Raw genomic sequence first — 18,265 nt, 5'->3', positions numbered from 1 at the left:
TCCCCCCCCCCTTCCCTCCCTTTCTTCTTTCTTCTCTCTCTCTCTCTCTCTCTCTCTCTCTCTCTCTCTCTCTCTCTCTCTCTCTCATCTTATCACATCATTTGAATTACCGGAGGAATTGCTGTTCAAATTTTCCCAACGCCCGGGAGTTTATTTATTTTAGAATTTGAAGAGAAAACCAAAGAGAGCGGAGCTCCCCCTCCGACCAGAAGGGGAGTTCCCTCTCTCCACGCGAACTTTCCAGTCCATCGGCCATTGCCGGAGGGCCAGACCCCACTTGTGCCTGGAAAGGGGGCCGACCTGGAGGGATGAGTGCCAGTACTGGTTCTGTTCTTTGTTGCTCTACTTTTAATTCTTTTCCTTTTGCGGGGGAAGAATCTCCCGTTCAGGGCCCCAGGCTCTGGTACTCTTTCCTGGTGGATCTCGGATCTCTCGTTGGAGTGACCAACCGTTCCTCCCCTACCCCCCTGTCCCTGGCTACCCACCCTCCAGAGATTTTTTTCCCCTGTTAGTAAGGTTTTTAAGTCACCATCTGTGAGACTGGGTTAGGAAACGATGAAAAGGGCTGAATTGTTCTCTAATTGAAAATACATTTTTAAAAAAAAAAAAAAAAAAAGCTTGCATGCACTGACAATATCTGGGATCCCAGCTTTTGATCCCTGGCTGCTGCCTGTGTTCTCCAGTCGCTAATAAAACTCACATTGAGCCCCTTAGTGCCTTGATTAACGGGCAGATTAACTCTTACTGAGGTTGGGAACAGCTTGCCCCAATCAATGTCATTTTAAAAGCCCGTCAGGATGCTCTTAGCCCTGGTTCCCTGGCTGTTAGAGTGAGCCAGGCCTGACATTTGCTCCCTCCTTCTCCCTGGTCTCAAAGTCCCCAGTTCCAGCCTGCTGTATTTCCAGCTCTGGGACAGGACAAATTGCAGGACTCAGTCCCCGGCCTTTAGAACTGGCAGCTGTTTAGGGAGATGCTCTTTAGGAAGAAGGGGCTGGAGTGGGCTTCGCTACTTTTTTTATTTGAAGCTGAACTCTTGCCTGTTAGCACAAAGATTAGGGAGAAAGAGGACACGAGGGAATATCCCAGGATAAAGGAATGGAGAGTGTATTTTCCTAGGAACCCAGTCTGTAAGAATCCCAGAGCATGGCACGTTTCAATGTTTTAGGCATCAGGAGCTTTAAACCTGGCTGCTATTTAAGACAATCACATATAAAGTGCAGAAGGCAGTCTTGAAAGTTAACCCTGGGCAAGGAGTCTTTTTGCTGGGACACCTATCTGAACAAGCATTTTTTTTTTTTTCTGGGAGGGAGGAAAATGAGGGAGGAGAGATACTGTCCTGAATGAATAGAAAGGGAACCCAGAGAGGCCCCAGATACATTGACCATTTGGCAGGAGGTGAGGAAAGGAGAGGCACCATAGTCTTCTCCAGCCAAGGGGGGCCACAGCTTGGAGGCAGTATGGGCCAGGCACTTGGTCTGGGTGCTGTGATGGGCTGGTCTAAGCTGGTGGATGAACCTGCAGGTTGCTGGAGTGAGCAGAGAGAAAAAGGCCTCCAGCCCTGAAGTACCCAGAACTCTGTGGCTCGAGTGGAAAGCCTCGGCTTTTGCCACCCTTTAACCTGTTTGCCATTCCCACAATCCACGAACCACCCCCCTTTCAGGGCCTGCAGAGAGACATGTTTGGGGGCTCTGCAAAGCCACTGCAGGTGTTTGTTAAGACTTTCTTCCAAACAAATGCATCTTCACCCATCACCCTTGCCAGCACCACCGCACCTCTGCTTGGCACGGGCAATTAGAGAGTTTGTAGGTTTTGCAACACTGAGTGGGACATCCATGGTGCGGAAACTGGGAGCCGAGATAGTTTTCTATGAGTTGGGCACTTCTTTGCCTCGCCAGGGGCCGCTCTCGGGACAGAGACTTGATGGAGTGGGCACCAGGCAAATGCCAGGGACTGGCGGGAGTGAGATGCCGAGAGAGCCTCACACTAACTCCTCAAAGCTGGCTAGAGGTTCTGAGCACCAGGTGGCGAACCGGCGAACCGCGATGTCCCAGCGCGACTCGTTCGGTACCAACAGCTTTTGGTTACCGGGTGGAAAGACAGCAAGGCCCCTGCGGGGACACTCTCACAGGGAATCTGATGTTTTCTTCTGGCCTCCACTGCATGCATGTAGTGCACTTATATACATGCAGACAAAACACTCATATACATAAAGTAAAAATAAATAAATAAAATTTTAAAGGAAAATTTTGCTGGGTCTGGTGGTGCACACCTTTAATCTCAATACTTGGGAATTAGAGGCAGGTGGATATGGATATCTGTGAGATTGGGGCCAGCCTGGTCCACATTTTCAGTTCCAGGCTAGCTGGGGCTACTGTCCAAAAAAAAAAAAAAAAAAAAAAAAAAAAAGATAAATCTCCGCCGCGCCAGGAGGCAGAAAGGGGAAAAGGAGGCAGAGAGTGGTAGGGAAAGGTAGAAAAAGAAACCTAAAGTGCAACTTCCCGACTGTATCAATCCTGCCTGGGTGGACTAGCAAGTGGGCCTCCGAAGGGTTGGAAACCTCAATTAAAATGGCGACCTGAGAGTTGTCTCGATTTTGTGAGGTGCCCTGGACCTTGGTCCCAGCCTCCTTCTCCCCAGGTCACGTCACACCCACTACAGGTACTTGTCAGAATCAGCGAGGATCCCGGCAGGACAGAACAGCTTCCCAGGCCTCCTGGAGATCTACCCAGAGAGAAGTCTCTCCAACTTTGGAAACTCTGCCTCTCCCTGAGCTCCCCCTCCCCAAATATTGACACACTAGAGGCAGCCAAGTCCTTTTTGTTTCTTGTTTGTGCAGTTTCCAAGAGTCCTACTCCGAGCCCCCATCCCCACCCAATGACGTCAACGGCATTCACTTCCCTGCTCCTACCCTCTTCTGATTTTTTTGTTAAAACTTTTCTCTGAGGTGAGGTGGGGGTTGGGGTGGGAGAAGAAGCTGTTTGAAAGAGCCAGTGCCCTGGGGGGAAATAGCAACAAGATTATAGCTGCTTCTTTCTTAGGCGAAGCTTAAGAAGGTGCTAATCCACTGGACTGCTAATTGAAAGGCTGTAAAAATGATATTCGCCTCCAGTTCGGACAGTCACTGGACAATTTTTCTCCTTCTTACTCCTACTTCTTTAATGCTCGCTTGAGAAGTAAAAAGGGAGAAAAAGAGAATGCAGACTTCTCCGGTCTGGGCCCTTGTTCCAGGGATCCTCTGAAAGTCGCGGTCGTACGAAATCTCAGATCAGAGGCCGCGGATCCCAGCCGCGCCACCTCTTTCGCCTCCGGCAGGGGTTGCCTCCTTGGCTCTGACCTAGTGCCCTCGGTGGAGGGGAAGGGGAAGAGCCTGTCAGCTTCTTCAAGCCTGGGAGATGAGGGGGTTATGCGAACCCACCTCTGGCAGGGGTAAAGGGAGGCCTCTTCTGCCCCGGGAACTCTGCTAAGGTTCCTTGGTGACTGCATTGTTGAGTCCCCGGCAGGAACTGTCGTAGGAGGCCCACGCCAGACTCAGAGGCAGCCTGCAGCGTCCTCCTGGTTCCAGCTCCCGAGGCGATTCCGCAGCGCAGCCCGCCAGCAATCAGTTCAGGATGTGCCGGATACTAAGCCCTGACTTCCAGTACTTTCCCTGAGTCAAGAAGTCAAGTGCTCTGGCTTGGCTTGCGGTCAGCCTCCTTGCCTCAACTTTTCCAACCTCACCCTGCTTTTCTGGCTCCTGGATGTGTTTCGCCTCCGAGGCCTTCTTCTTCTGGGCTCCAATGCCCTCAGGCTCTGGACAGAGCAGAACTAGGCAGCCGCTGGCTCCCGCGTCACCTAAACTGCGGGCTCCAAGGGACGCCTTTGGAGTGTACTGAGGTGTATCCTAATGTCCGGCATTCAACAAATGGACTTCTGGTGTGTGGTCAGAAGAGAAAAGCCACTTACTTACTTTGCTCCCCAGTTTTCTGGCAACAGTTGAAGGGGAGCTGCCTCGGTGGACTGAGCTGACCCAAGAGAAGGGAGTCTTGGCGGGGAGACATAGGCACCACACACAGATAACCGGCGACACACACCGACACACGCTGACACACCAAGAAAGCCGGCGGACACACACACACACACACACACACACACACACACACACGCGGCAGTCTCTCCCCCAGTAGTCATCGCCCCCCCCCCCCCCCCCGCTCTCCCACACCCCCCCAACACCAGTAAACCACACACACACACACACACACACACACACACACACACACACACACACGGCAGAATCTCTCCCAGCATTGATCGCCCCCTCCCCCGCCCCAGGTTTCCACTACCTCCCCTCCCCTCTCATCTTCCCTTCACTTCCCCTCCTCTCAGGCGCCTTGGAAAAGCAGTCGCACTTAGTCAACAAATGGCACGTGGGAGAAGTTGGAGAGTGTTTGGTGAGGACTCTTCAGGGCTTTTCACAAGAATCCTCTGTACACAAAGTAAGTGGCGTGTTTACTTGGGCCTCTCCAAGCAGGGGCTGCGCCTCTGCTCCGCTGCGCACGGTGGCTTCCGAAAGCAGAAAGGAGAAGAAAAGCCCAGGGGCGAGGGAGTGGTGTGGGGAAACTAGCAGGCCTGGGAGGCCTGGGCTGGGGAGGCTGGGGAGACCGAGGGCTGCGCCGAGTTCTCCGCCAGGAGGCCTTCTTCCGGCCTCGGTTTCACCGCGCCACCATCTCTGGCACGGTGCTGCGGGGACCCAGGGACACTCCCGCCCCTTTTCTCTAGTTCCCGGAGGCCAGGTGGGCTAGGGTGCGGCCGTCGCTGTGCTGTGCGTCCCAAGGCCAAGGCCAAGATGCTCTAGGGGCGGGAGGTTAGGGTCTACGGGTCGGAGCGGGAAGCCACTGCACACTGGCAGGAGAGGACATCTCAGAAACTTGCTACCTCCACCCGCTAGGAGCTCCTGGACCAGCTTGGGGTTACCGGGGCAGCGTGACTCCCAGCCCAGAGGCCTCCAATGGACTGATCAAGTCCGCCGCGGCTCCGCTGGCTCTCGGAGCGCGTGGAGCGGGAGATGTGGGTGAGCGCCAGAGCCTGGGAGCCGGGGGCCGGGAGCTGGAGAGAGAAGCCAGGACCCACCGGCAGAGCCGAAAACAAGTGTATTCATATTCAAACAAACGGACCAATTGCACCAGGCAGGGAGAGGGAGCATCCAATCGGCTGGCGCGAGGCCCCGGCGCTGCTTTGCATAAAGCAATATTTTGTGTGGGAGCGAGCGGTGCATTTGCATGTTGCGGAGTGATTAGTGGGTTTGAAAAGCGAACCGTGGCTCGGCCTCATTTCCCGCTCTGGTTCAGGCGCAGGAGGAAGTGTTTTGCTGGAGGATGATGACAGAGGTCAGGCTTCGCTAATGGGCCAGTGAGGAGCGGTGGAGGCGAGGCCGGGCGCCGGCACACACACATTAACACACTTGAGCCATCACCAATCAGCATAGGTGTGCTGGCTGCAGCCACTTCCCTCACCCACACTCTTTATCTCTCACTCTCCAACCTCTGACAGCCCATTTTATTGTCAATCTCTGTCTTCTTCCCAGGGATCTGAGAATTGCTCTCACATACCAACCCAGCAGCGTCCGTGGAGAAAACTCTCACGAGCAACTCCCTTAAAATACCGTCATTTCAAACCGTTGTGGTCTTTAAGCAACAACAGGGAGGAAAAAACAAAACAAAACAAACAAACAAAACACCAAAAAAAAGAAAAAAAGAAAAAGAAAGGAAGAAAGGAAGGAGGAAAGAAAAAAGAAAGAAGGAAGAAAAAAAGCCCAACCAAACAAAACTCTTGACAGGAGCTTTGACAACGAAAGAAGATGCCTCTTAAAGGTGAGTCCGCTTCTTCTCGCTTTCTTTCTATTGCAAAATCAGGCAGGTCTCGCTCTATCTCACCTCTTCCTTACGCCCCACTCGCCGGTCCCCTCCCCCACTGCTACTCCGGGAGAGTTGGGCCAGAGAAGTTTCCACGCAGGAGCCCAAACTTTCTACTTCCAGCGAAAGCCCGCGTCGGAGGGCGACGGCCAGCGAATCGCAGCTGCACCGGGCTCAGGGAGGGCGGCCAGCTCAGCACCAGCGCAAGTGCGGCTGGAGCTATTAGGAAGAAGCGAGGCTCCAGGCGCCGCTGCAAGCCGCAGCTCTCCGCCCCAGCGTCTCCAAACGCTCCGGGTCAGCTGGTGAGGATGAAGAGACTCTGCGGTGCCCAAGGCCGCAGACAGCAGCCACCGCCGATGCTTTTGTCCAGCCCTGGCCGAGTCAGCGGGCAGAGAGCGGGCGCAGGCAAGGGAGCGCCCTGGGAGCGGGTTCGCCGCGCCGCCGCCTGCCAGCCCGCCTTCCCGCTTTGTGCAGCGGTGGGCTCGGTGCAGAACTGCCTAGGGCACTCCAGCGCCCGGGGGGGCGGGGGGGCATCACACTGGCCCCTAGCCCCAGCGTACTCGTTCGGAGCGGCAGCCGCACTCTGGAGCCTGTGAGAAACCGGGAGCGAGCGCCAGCAGGGAAGGAAGCCACTAGGCCGAGGCGGTGGGACGCGCGCTCCAAGGGAGCTCCGAGGAGATGCCGAGGCTGCCAGCTTCCTTCCACCAAGCTCCAGGGTTCTCGCTTAACTTGAGCGCAGAGCTCGACCCGCAAACTCTCTGCTTTCCTGGTTTCGCACAATCCTATCCACCTCCCTGAAAAAGCTGGGGTGTTCCCTGCCCTCTGGCCCCCAGGCTCCGGGTGGGTATTTTCCCTTAGTTTCCTCTGTCCAAGCTGTCCCCGCTGTTGCCGTTTCAACAAGTTCCGAGCTGGAGAGGTGGTTTGTTTCCCTCCCCCACTTAGAATCCCCAGATTCTTTTTTTTTCTTTGTGTGGCCTAAAGAAAATCTGTACGAAAGTATTGGCTGTCCCCCTCATCCGATCACGTCCTCTCCTAGCTAATTAGTCTGAGTAATTTGAGAGCTTTTGGTTTCTAAGACCCCAGGAGGAAAAGTGGCTTTTCAAAGTTCAGAAAGTTGTTGCCTCTTTCCCTGTGCAGATTTTCTCAGTCTCCCTGCGCCATAATAGCCTTGAATTTTAGCAAGTGTAATTGGGGGAAATGGAGTTGAATTTCAAGTGGAAATGCTTTCTTTTTGGAGTGCTAAAAAATCTGGCCTTTCATTAATGATGCTTTCTGGAAAGTTTAAAAACAAAGTGAATCTCTCTCTCTCTCTCTCTCTCTCTCTCTCTCTCTCTCTCCCCTTCCAAGCTTTCTAAGCCATTTTAGATGTTTAACTGGAACTTGGAAAGGTTTATGGAGAAGGTAGGAGTAGAAAATGAAATGAAAAGCTGAAATGCTTGAAAGCCTAGCAAGCTTACCAAGGAGAAATAATAGTTACCACTGATGTAATTTTTTTTCTGTAGCTGGTGACCTTTGCATATGTTTGAAAGCAATTCGATTAGTTATCATTTGGCCCTAGAGAGTAAAACTTTGTCATCCTAATTGCTAAGTAAGTACTCTAGGAGGGGGACCCAGAGGGGTGAAAGTGAGTTTGCCCTTTCACTCCAGCTAAGGAGTTTGGGGAAGGATTTTGAAATTTAAATAATAAAACAGCAGCAGCATGTGAAAGCTCAGGCTGGTGTTGGGGGTCAGGGAGGGAGGAGGGTAGTAGTTCAGTGGACTTGTGGACCAAGATCTGGTGGCCTTTGGGATTTCTGGAGGCTCCTTCATTCTGGATGCAGGTCTATGCCCCCATCAACCCCTTACAAAGCCTCAGGCTGGACTGGGAGCTTGGACTGCAGCCTTGGGGTCTGGCTCCTCTGAGAACATACTGCATCCCGGTATCTTGCTTCCCAGGGTGTTTTTGCAATAAGTGTTAAAGATTACTTAGGTAATTAGATACGTTCTCCGAGCAGAGGAGGGTGGGAATGGAGCAAAACCGGAACTTGAAATGCTATCACCTTCCCAGTTGCTTAGAAAAGCAATCAGCTAGGTCTTTCAGGGATCAACTAAACAATTTTCTAAAATGGCATCATGGAGGTACCAGCCAGGCTGGAGACGTGAGTTTGTGTACAATATGGGTTACAGAAAGGAATTCAGAAAGTTGTACTACTCTGTGTAGAATTTTGCTCCTCTCTATCCACCTGCTACCTTCTGCAGCTGTAGTCCTACATAAAGGTAGGATGCACATTTTGGTCAGGTTAGGGGTTTTGCCTGTTTAAGGCATGATCTTAGATTTAGGGGCTAAGAGACAGGAACTAGGCATTAGAGGGCAGACCACACCAGGGCTATCTAGTTTGCCTTCTGCTGTGGCCAGTATTTGTCCAGCCATAATCAGATGCTAAGAAAAAGTCCTCATCCTAGACTTGTTTTTATGGATTTAAGCTGCCTCTCGGTTAGTCAAAAAATAGATCATAAAGGGTCTTAGAGAGAAAAAATGTGCTTCTTGGAATTCTTTGGAGGGGAGCAAAATTAATTACCATCACAGACAAAAATGGGAAAAGGACTAATTTTTAAAAATAGAACAGAAATGATGCTGTGACTATTTCATTATTTTACCTTTTTTTTTTTTTTCTGGGCAAACCTCTTGAATGCACTCTTTATTGTAACTCTCTCTTCCCAATTGAGCTCCCCACAGTGCCCTTGTATCTTTTTACAGCCCTCTAACAACTCACACCAGTAACACAATTACCTCCAGATATTTATAACAAGAAATTACTTTTCTATTTTACGTCTTCGTTCAAGAACCTTCTTTTTAAGGGATGATTGGGAGGGGTGGTGGAAGGCAAGCTTTCTGGGGAACTGCATAGGGTCAGGACTTAAGAAGTGAGGAGAGTCCCTCTGTCCCCTTTGTCATTTGGGGAGTTGTCGGTTCCTTTGGTTGGAAGTGGTGTTAGCTGGTTAAGGAGACTCGGGTTTGCTCTTTGGGTTTGGGGAGAGCCGGAGAATAGAAGCCATTGTTTGCAGTCTGTAGGCTTTGTCGACTGTGCTCACCCCCTCCTGTTTGTACTTTTTAAAGCAGTGAGGCGAGGTAGACAGCGTGTGTCACAGTACAGTAAAAGGGAGGAAGATCTAAACACCAAAAGAGAAGTTAATCACAATAAATGAGGTTTAAGGTAAAAAGTTGGGCTCACCATTTGCAAAGTCCCCAAAGGGCTGAGAGACCGATGGAGAGGGGGTTCTGACTGGAAAGCTTTGGGAGGGGGCAGTGAAGGTTAAAAAAAATAACCAGAAGTTTAGTTCTGGAGGTCTTGCAACAGCTAAGGTGGTGAAATTCCTTATGGACAGAGGGAGAGAGAGTTTGACCTGAGGCTCTGACTGCAGGAATCTGTGCCTTCAGGTACCACAAGGTTCTTAGACTTCTCTTCACCTCCAAACTTCAGGTATTAGTTCCCTTTCCTTCCTAGCCCTGGTTCCGCTTCTCTCTCTCCCGGTCTTTCTTTGATTTAAGCCTTCCCCTTTTCCTGGCACTTGATAGTTTTCCAAAGTGAGACCTCCCCTACTCTTGGGAGTCTCAGTCTTTCCTAAGCCTAGCCAGCAACATTTTCCAGAGGCTGTCTCTGTGGGAGAGGCCACTGGAAATGTGGGGTATAATGCTGTGACTTTACATTTCTAAGGCAGAAGGGCTGATCCCTAGATCTGCTTTGTGTTGAGAGTGGGCCTCAGAAAATCCACCTACCTATACATTGGGGCCAGTTTGACATACCTTTTTCTCCTTCTGTTTTGTTGTAGGGTGAAGACTTTAACTAGGGGTGCGCAGATGTGTGAGATCTTTTATTATAAGAGTGGACAGATATCTCAGATTTCAGGCAAGTTCTGCAATGCTGTTTCCGGCTTCAAAACTTGAAAGAGTTTAAACAAACTGTAGTTCAGATGGAAAAAAAAAATCAAAATCAGGTCATCTATTCTGATAAAATGGCTAACTACTAAGGGATTTGGGGAAACTGATTGTGAATGCTGGATGATTTTATTTGAAGCCCAAAAGGTAGATTTTACATGCACTGGAGGTCAGGGCCTAGATGACCCTCAGACCGCCCCAAGTGCTTGAGTCCCTCAATTTCTAAGAAAAGGAGGGTTCTCCAGTCTGGGCACCAGGTCTTCCTCAGAAGGAGTACAGATCCACCTGTGCAGAATCCCGGATTAACTCTTATTTTCTTGCTAACAGAGTCCCAAATTCGAGCCCCGTGGGATCTGGAGGCCCCCCAGCCAGCGCCAGCATGCAGAACAGTAAGTGTCTCAGGTCTTTCCAGGGACTTGGGCTGAAGGTGTGCGGACCCGAGGCTCAGGGGAGCATACAGAGATTTGGGACCGCCATGCCCAGGCCATCCGGCGGGAGGGAGGCTTGGTGACCTGCAAGGGCCGCTTCGCGTGAGTGTCCCTAGCCTGGGAGGGAGGGCAGGCAGGGAGGCAGTCGATCTACCGTGTTCCAGAAGGGCAGAGGCTGGGGCCCTTCAAAACTGTTAGCCCGAGTTTTTGAAGCAGTGGTGGAGAAACCCCATCCCCCCCACCCCCAAATCCTGTAACTCATACCCCTCCCCGCCCCTGCCCGGGCTCTGACCCCAGAGAGAGGGGCTGGGCTAAGCAGGGCGGGGCGAAGGCTTCTTCTGGTTCAGCGTGGAGGCCCCTTTGGGCTTGGCCAAGACGCAAGGTCTCCACAGAGCCGGAGTTGGCGGGGGGGGGGGGGCGGGGGAGTTCCTCCTCTCCTCAATTTCAGGACCGCTCCTCTCTTCCCCGCCCCAGCTATGTGCTTAGAAGGGAAGGGGAGTGAAGCACCCAAGGCCTGTATGGTGGTGCGGTAGTAAACCGTAAGGCGTGGTGTAGAGAACAAGGTTTCCTGGGTCTGGACCGAGCGCGGAGGCTGCGCGGGCCAGGAATCGGAAAAGTCCTGCACTGGCAACTGCGAGGGTCCTGATTGTCCCAGACGCCCGGTGCTTTTGAATACCTGGCTTTCGTGCCTCTCTTCTTGCCCTTGGCCAGGCCCTTTGGGCTCCAGCTTTCCTGCTCACCCAGTGGGTGCTGCTATGTGGCAGAGTTAAGCCTAAAAACTCAGGCCTTTTATCCTGGAGGCCCGTTGAAATAAGGCGGAGTTGCGGGTTGGAGTCTGCACAGGCTCAAGGATACAACTATACTCTGGGTTTGGGAAAGGCTTAGGTCTCCTCGCCTTTGTGGGCTGCCGGTTGATGACCCAGGGTTGGTGGGCTCCAAGCTCAGGAAAGGAAGCAAAGGTGGGAGCTTTGTAAATGTATTTGTGCAGAACCTGTCAGATCAAAGGGCTTAGCGACAGAGGTACCCTCATTGGCGAAGCGAATACCTTGGAGCAGCAGATCTCCCCAACCTTAGGTTTTCAGGTGGGCCATGGCGCTCAGCCCCGTTTGACGCAGCGTCATGGCTGGCGGGCCCTGAGGGGCACGGGTCGCGGGCGGGCCTGCAGGGCTTTGTACCGCTGGTTCCCGGGTGTGCGCGAGGCGCAGAGCATCCAAATTGACACCATATGTTTTCCTATTAGATGATTTGCGGTCGAATTCTAGGCGCATAATCATCGCCACTGGGCGAGAGCGCTAGCAGTCCCTAGGGAAGGGACACAATGATTGAGGCTTAACCTCTAAAGGCGAACTTAGAGCTGAGCGCTCCTCGCTGCCATTTCGATGCTGGCAGAGGCCCCATGGCCCTCGTGTTTCTTGGGCCAGCACATGCCGGGTGCAGCTTCGGAGGTGCCCAACACGTTACTTTTTCTTTGGAGGAGGAGGAGAAGGTCTAGCATGAGGAGGCCTCACACACTTTGGTATCTGTAGATTGGGCATCGCCCTGACTATGCACTAAGTATGGAAAGTCTCCCTTGGTTTCTCTGGAAAGGTTCCTTTTGCCTCGAGGTGGGATTCCATGGCCTGCAAGGTAGATTGAGATTTAGGAAGCCAAGGTAGGCGATAAGGGAAAATTAGGAGAAACCGGAAGCGCTGGGCAGGCCTGTAGGAGAGGCGGTGTCCCCCTTGCAAAGTGCAATGTCTCGGCTTGCACTGGTCCGGGCCGGCCGGAGCCCACATCCCTAAACGCCTGTCACTTCACATCGAGTTGAGGCCCCGCCCCCCCTTTTGGTGAGCTATTACCCGCCCCCCGCCCCCAGCACCAGGCTTTGGGCTACCCAGAAAACGCGGCTCCCCTGGAAAGAGTGCAGTTCAATCTCGTCTGAGTGATCTACAAATAGGGACGGAAAGGGTCGTTTTATCACGGTCCCGTTTGTCGTGACGATGCAATTTCCAGGAGCAGAGCACTGTCACAAAGTGACAAGGCTGCCACAAGCGCCCCGACTGATCTTTTCAATTAGCCTTCCATGCATGATCCAGAGCGACTTCCGCCTATTTCCAGAAATTAAGCTCAAACTTGACGTGCAGCTAGTTTTATTTTAAAGACAAATGTCAGAGAGGCTCCTCATATTTTCCCCCCTCGTCTATATTTGGAGCTTATTTATTGCTAAGAAGCTCAGGCTCCTGGAGTCAATTTATCAGAAGGCTCCAAGGAGAGAAGAGGAGAGAGGAGAGGAAAGCGGAGCTGGGAGCCACATCTTCTCCTGGGAGGGCTGCTGTCTAGAGTCGGGGCTGCAGGTTGGAAATGTTTGAGGAAGTGGAAATTCGGACTGGCTTTATTTGGGTGCCTGTGGTTTCCAAGAAGAGGGACACAGGAAGGTGCCCCTTCCCTCGCCCTAGTTTTTGACCAGACAATGGGCTGAGGTTATGAGATACGAGATAAAAGACGGGGATTGGAGACACTGTGTTGTAGTGTTTTCTGTTTTGGGGATTGTGTTAATATTTGTGTCCTTGACTGAGGGAAGGGCGGAGTTCAGTAACAGAAGTGAAGCCAGTGGTGGAGGGTAGGAAGACTCCAAGCTCTGTGCACTGCTCGGGAAGGCAGACCACTGTACGGAGGGGATTTCAACCCTTATGCTGGCCCGGGAGATGCTGATTGGGGTTCACTAGCTACAAATTTGTCTTTCTGGTTGTCTTCTGTCTGTGTACACATACACAAATATCTACTATATATCTATATCTCTCCATATATAGATATATAGATATCCTAAGCAAAACAAACCCAGTGTTGTGTCCAGTCTGCCTTCACCAGAGTTAGATGATAATACAAAGGTTTCTTGACTTCTACATTCAGCCAAGCTGTGTAGGATTTGGGATTTGTTGTGCTGTTCCAACACTGTAGAGACTTCGGTGTTGGCTCTGTGGACTCCCTGATTTGTGGTGACACTTAAATGTGATATTTAGGGAGGAGATTTTTAGAACCGGTCCTTTGTGCCTTGTGGGTTCTGAGGAGGGCTGGGTGCTTATGAAGGGGGCAATGGGCTGGGGCACTGCTCTGGTGGTGGCTGTACTGGGTGTCTATGTTCTTGTTTCTTGTCCTGGGTCTGACTCTGGTGTTTCAATAGTTCGGTGGTCAGGATCAGTCTGTATTTGGGGTGTTATTCTAAATCAGGACCTGATCGCTGAGGTTGGCACAGGTTGGCAGGGAGCTGAGGTTGCATTGCGCTCTCTCTCTCTCTCTCTCTCTCTCTCTCTCTCTTTCTCTCCCCCTCCCCCTTTCTCCTCCTCTCCTCTTCCTTTTGCTTCTCTCTCCCTCCTTTTCTCAGGTCACAGCGGAGTGAATCAGCTTGGTGGTGTCTTCGTCAACGGGCGGCCACTGCCGGACTCCACCAGGCAGAAGATCGTAGAGCTAGCTCACAGCGGGGCCCGGCCGTGCGACATTTCCCGAATTCTGCAGGTGATCCTCCCTTTACTGTCCCACTCACCGCCCCCCATCAGCCCTCCACTCTCAGTGCCCTCTCCTCATTTCTTACTATAAACTCTGCTAATTATGGACCCCCCACCCTATTCCCACTTACCTCCCTACTTCTGGCTTTCCCCTCTCCTCGCACCATGTCCCCTTTCAACCTCAGTCAGTTACCTAAGATAATTCATCTGCTTTAGAAAAAAAAAAATGTGTGTGAACTAAAAAATATATCTTTTCATTTGGTAAAGACATTCAATATGGTAACAGTTTATGAACTGTAATGAGCTGAATTATAAACCAGGACAATTTTCATTCCTCTCTCCCCATCCCATTATAATCTCAGATTTTGGGAGATTTGTTTGCATTCTCCATGGTTATGGATTTTACAAGGCAAATGCTATTTACCTCTCTAACTTACATTTGATCAATCGGGCATATTTTTAAGGAAAAGGAAGTAAAAATTCAATTTATTTTCCCCTTTGTTCTCTAAAGCATAACACCACTTTAATCGAGGTCAGCACACAAGAAATTTAATCTGACTTCGTTTTGATGCATCTTCACCCAGTGTTTAGGAAAACAATTTAAACTTTTAAAACTCTTTTAAAAGATAATTCAGTGTTTGAAAGTATCATATTTGTAGTTTTAGGGCTACAAATGTAATTTTAAGAAAAAAGCTCTCTACAGTAAGTTCTCATACCATTGAAGGTATATTTTTGTGTTATAGACCCATGCAGATGCAAAAGTCCAAGTGCTGGACAATCAAAACGTAAGCTTGTCATTGTTTAATGCATACTTAAACAATTTTATTTTTGTCTTGAAATTATTAATAATGTGGTTTTCTGTCCACTTCCCCAATGCAGGTGTCCAACGGATGTGTGAGTAAAATTCTGGGCAGGTATTACGAGACTGGCTCCATCAGACCCAGGGCAATCGGTGGTAGTAAACCGAGAGTAGCGACTCCAGAAGTTGTAAGCAAAATAGCCCAGTATAAGCGGGAGTGCCCGTCCATCTTTGCTTGGGAAATTCGAGACAGATTATTGTCCGAGGGGGTCTGTACCAACGATAACATACCAAGTGTAAGTTCACTGAGAACATTTGCCCTCCCTGCCCTAAGCTCCCTGCTCTCTCCGAATCTTTACCACCTTTCTTTATTCCCTCCCACTCTTTTCCCTCCCAGTGTCTCAATGTCACTGTCTCTTCTGTGATTTGCACAAGTCTCCTCTGTACCTGGGGGTATTGAGAGGCGTGCCTTGACTTTTTGGCCATCTGGAAATGAGAGTCAAGTGTGGGGAGTTGTTCACTTCATTTGCATATTGCAAACCTGGGTTCAAAGGCACTGGGAAAAGGCACTTAAATTAAGAAGAGAAACGAAAATGAAAACCAGATTCTAACTTCCTCCAGAAATACCTGTCCGAACCTTTTTTCAGGCATTATACACCCATTTCTGCTCTAAAATAAAATCTCTAAGTCTAAATCTTTTATCAGGGAATATTTTAACAAAGCAAATCAACCCTTTGAGTTATGTCATCAGAGATGCCTAGAAAAGGTATCTTCCTCAGCCCCCAACTTTTTGATTCCTTACCCAGCTCATTTTCATGAGCAGAACGATAGCTGCCAATTCTTTCTGCAATATAACTGAAAATTCACTACCTATCCCAGGGTAGCTGGGAGCTTTTTTGTGTGTCACAGACCATCCTTTAAAGCTTGGGAGAGATGAGATGGGGATTTAAGACAGGGTGATTATGTCTTTTGGAGACACTACCATTTGGTTTGATTTTGGTTTGATTTGCAGGTGTCATCAATAAACAGAGTTCTTCGCAACCTGGCTAGCGAAAAGCAACAGATGGGCGCAGACGGCATGTATGATAAACTAAGGATGTTGAATGGACAGACCGGAAGCTGGGGCACCCGCCCTGGCTGGTATCCGGGGACTTCAGTACCAGGGCAACCTACTCAAGGTAAAACTCAAGCAGCTAACCTCCCATAATCTTTTCCTCCTCTGGGCTTCCAGTGCCTGGGGGATGTAAGAGAGCACTGCACTGGAAGGTTTGGGCACATCAGTTCCTACTTTGGAATTGGAGTCTGTGGAACCACCTTGTTGGCTCAGGACTATACATTACAAGAGCAGTATGAAGTGTCTAGGTGTGTGTGCCTGTGTAAGAGCCAACCTTGTGGTGCCCTATTGAAATTTGACATTAAAATGCAGGGAGAGCCCACTTGCAGTATATTTGTGACAAGTAACACACTGACAAACTGCAAGGTAAACATACTTGTATCATTTGCTTTTGCAGTAATTGACAAATCATGTAACTATAAGTAAGGTGGCATGAGAGAGTGAGCCCCCTACCCTACAAGGACCACCAATTTGAAGATGGGCATTGGAAGTGGTGGTCCCCTCCCCCAAGTTTAACAAAGTCAACACCCTCACCTCCACAGTCCCCTTCTCATTCTCTGTGGGTGGCAACTGTTTGGATGAAGTGGGATGAAGAAACTGAGTAGTATGCTCTGAGTACAGGGAGTGGCTCTGAGAGCTGAAGAGAGATTGTAACAGAACAATCCCAGGATCTGGGAAAGGGATCAAGGAAGAGGAGAGGGTGGGGATCTGTAGGCTTTCCCTTCCCCCTCCTACCAAGGTAACTTGGTCAAGAATAGGAAACAGTTTACTCCTAAGATTAATCGGTATTTGTTGTCCTCGTGACAAGGAGATAATATGCAGGATAATGGGACGTGCAGTCTCACTCCCGGAGCACGACAGAGCCTGGGGGCTCAGGCCGGGGGTGGCTCAGGGACTATGATGGGATTGCCTGCTCATCAGAGAGCTCTCAGATTGGCTCCGAGTGCTGGGCGCCTCCACAGAGGCGGGTTAGAGAAGGGAAAATCAGTAACAGTATGCGAAATATCTAGTACAAAGGATGCTTCTGTCACTCGCAAGAATTTGTTATGGGAACAATCCTGTCGCTCTGTAATTGCTCATTAGAGAACGTTTTGTTTCTCATTAAGGCGACATGAATAAGCGTCTAGTTGAAGGAGACAGCTGTAGAAATGTTCCACAAGAGACCTCTGGACACGATTCGGCACCAATTGCCAATTAGACATGTCAGTTTTAAGAGCAGAAAACAATATAGGACGGACACTGGGAAGATAGGGAGAACAGCGCTCATTCTCGGTTCCCAGAGCGGTTGCTTGCCCAGTGCTGGCCTCCTGACGCGCAGTCCCCGACCCCCTGGGTGACCCCGCCCGCATGGCCTCGAACCTGCAGCTTCCGGAGCTGGAGCTGAGCGTGCTCACAGGCCCGGGCCTCTCCCGCCTCTAATAAGATCATCCAGGGATCTGTGTAGACAAGTGCGCACCGACTGACCTTTGATACTGTAGGATTCTCATGTGAACGCCCACAGGACACACCCAAGTGATGCTGGACTTCACACCGGTGACTGTCCACGCCTCTGCCCCAGCAATGTGAGCTCCTGTTGACCCCCTTCCCTGTCCACTTAGTCCGCGACCTCTTGGTTGTGGGCGAGGAGCCCAGAAGCTCAGGTTCTGGAGGGCAGAGCCCAGAAGCCTCCACCCCTGGGCCTCCTAGGCGCTAGGGCTCACTTTTGTTTGGGGCACAGCGAATGGACAGAAAGGGCTGCTGACTGGTGCCTAGGCTGAAGTCCAGGGTAGCAGCTTCCACCAGAGGTGGCGCCGCCCGATTAGGGCAAATTTTCTTTCCAGTGGTCTACTGGACTGAAAGCTGTGGACAAACCGCAAAGGCCTGGTGGTGACCACTGGGGCGTGAGGTGGCGCTAGTTCAGGGGCTCCGGATCACACACTTCTGCAGGTCCACACCTCCCCTCCGTAGCAAGAGCACCTCCTGCGTGGCGGGGACTCGTGGCGCGAACCCAGCCTAGCAGGATTCCAGGCAGGGGACTCGGGCTCTGGCTGTGGGCTAGAGTTCCGGGTCATTCCTCCGGCCTTGCGGTGCGAAGAGGGTCCCCCTCCCTCCCTGACTCCCTTTCCTGGCCCTGGAAGCTGATCTTGGGTTTTAAAGAGTCCATTACTCTAAAAGCATAAGGCAAGGTTAGGTCTCAGAGGGAGACAAATATGGTTTCCATCTGATCTAGGCCACGCGGCGGTGAATACAATCGTGCGGATGTGGGAGGACAATAATCAGACAACTCTATCCAGCTCCAATTCGCCAACGATTTGGTGGTTTTAGGGATCTCGAAGACACTTTTTTCCTATCTCCTCCCCTCACCCCAACCCCCATAATACCCAAGACCTCTATAGGATTTAGTCAGTCTCTCTTTCAACAGATGCTACAATGTTTTGATCCGCGCTCCGGAGCTGAAAAGGTGCGGCAACCGGGATGCTATCTTTTCTTGCTTGTTTTCCGCCTCACTGATTAAGACACTAAGAAACTAAGGAATGATTTTATTCCCAGCGTCTTTTTTTCCTTCTTTCTTTTCTGTCCCCCCCCCCCCCCCCCCTTCCCCTTCTCCACAAAACAAACACCATCCCCCCAGTCCAATTGTCTCGGGGGCGGGAGAACA

General features: G+C 50.9%; 1 protein-coding gene across 4 annotated transcripts in view; it reads left to right on the top strand.

The window, feature by feature from the left end:
* Window positions 1–9,696: 9,696 nt before the first annotated feature.
* The window catches only part of Pax6 (paired box 6), a 16,745-nt gene continuing 8,176 nt past the window's right edge, over window positions 9,697–18,265 (top strand). The window contains exons 1-6 of one of the 4 annotated variants that reach the window (XM_029555222.1): window positions 9,697–9,775; window positions 10,132–10,193; window positions 13,594–13,724; window positions 14,458–14,499; window positions 14,594–14,608; window positions 15,526–15,691. In XM_029555222.1, the coding sequence (XP_029411082.1) occupies window positions 10,184–10,193; window positions 13,594–13,724; window positions 14,458–14,499; window positions 14,594–14,608; window positions 15,526–15,691 (364 nt within the window). In that variant the 5' untranslated portion in view covers window positions 9,697–9,775; window positions 10,132–10,183. Of the gene's footprint in view, window positions 9,776–10,131; window positions 10,194–13,593; window positions 13,725–14,457; window positions 14,500–14,593; window positions 14,810–15,525; window positions 15,692–18,265 lie in introns of all 4 variants that reach the window. The other 3 variants (XM_029555215.1, XM_029555224.1, XM_029555218.1) reach the window with 3 other exon arrangements.

The sequence above is a fragment of the Nannospalax galili genome, unplaced genomic scaffold (genome assembly GCF_000622305.1).
Source record: "Nannospalax galili isolate Female #2095 unplaced genomic scaffold, S.galili_v1.0 scaffold11, whole genome shotgun sequence".
Taxonomy (NCBI): Eukaryota; Metazoa; Chordata; class Mammalia; order Rodentia; family Spalacidae; genus Nannospalax; species Nannospalax galili.
Note: the sequence above shows the minus strand (reverse complement) of the source record. Positions and strands in the feature narration are given on the sequence as shown.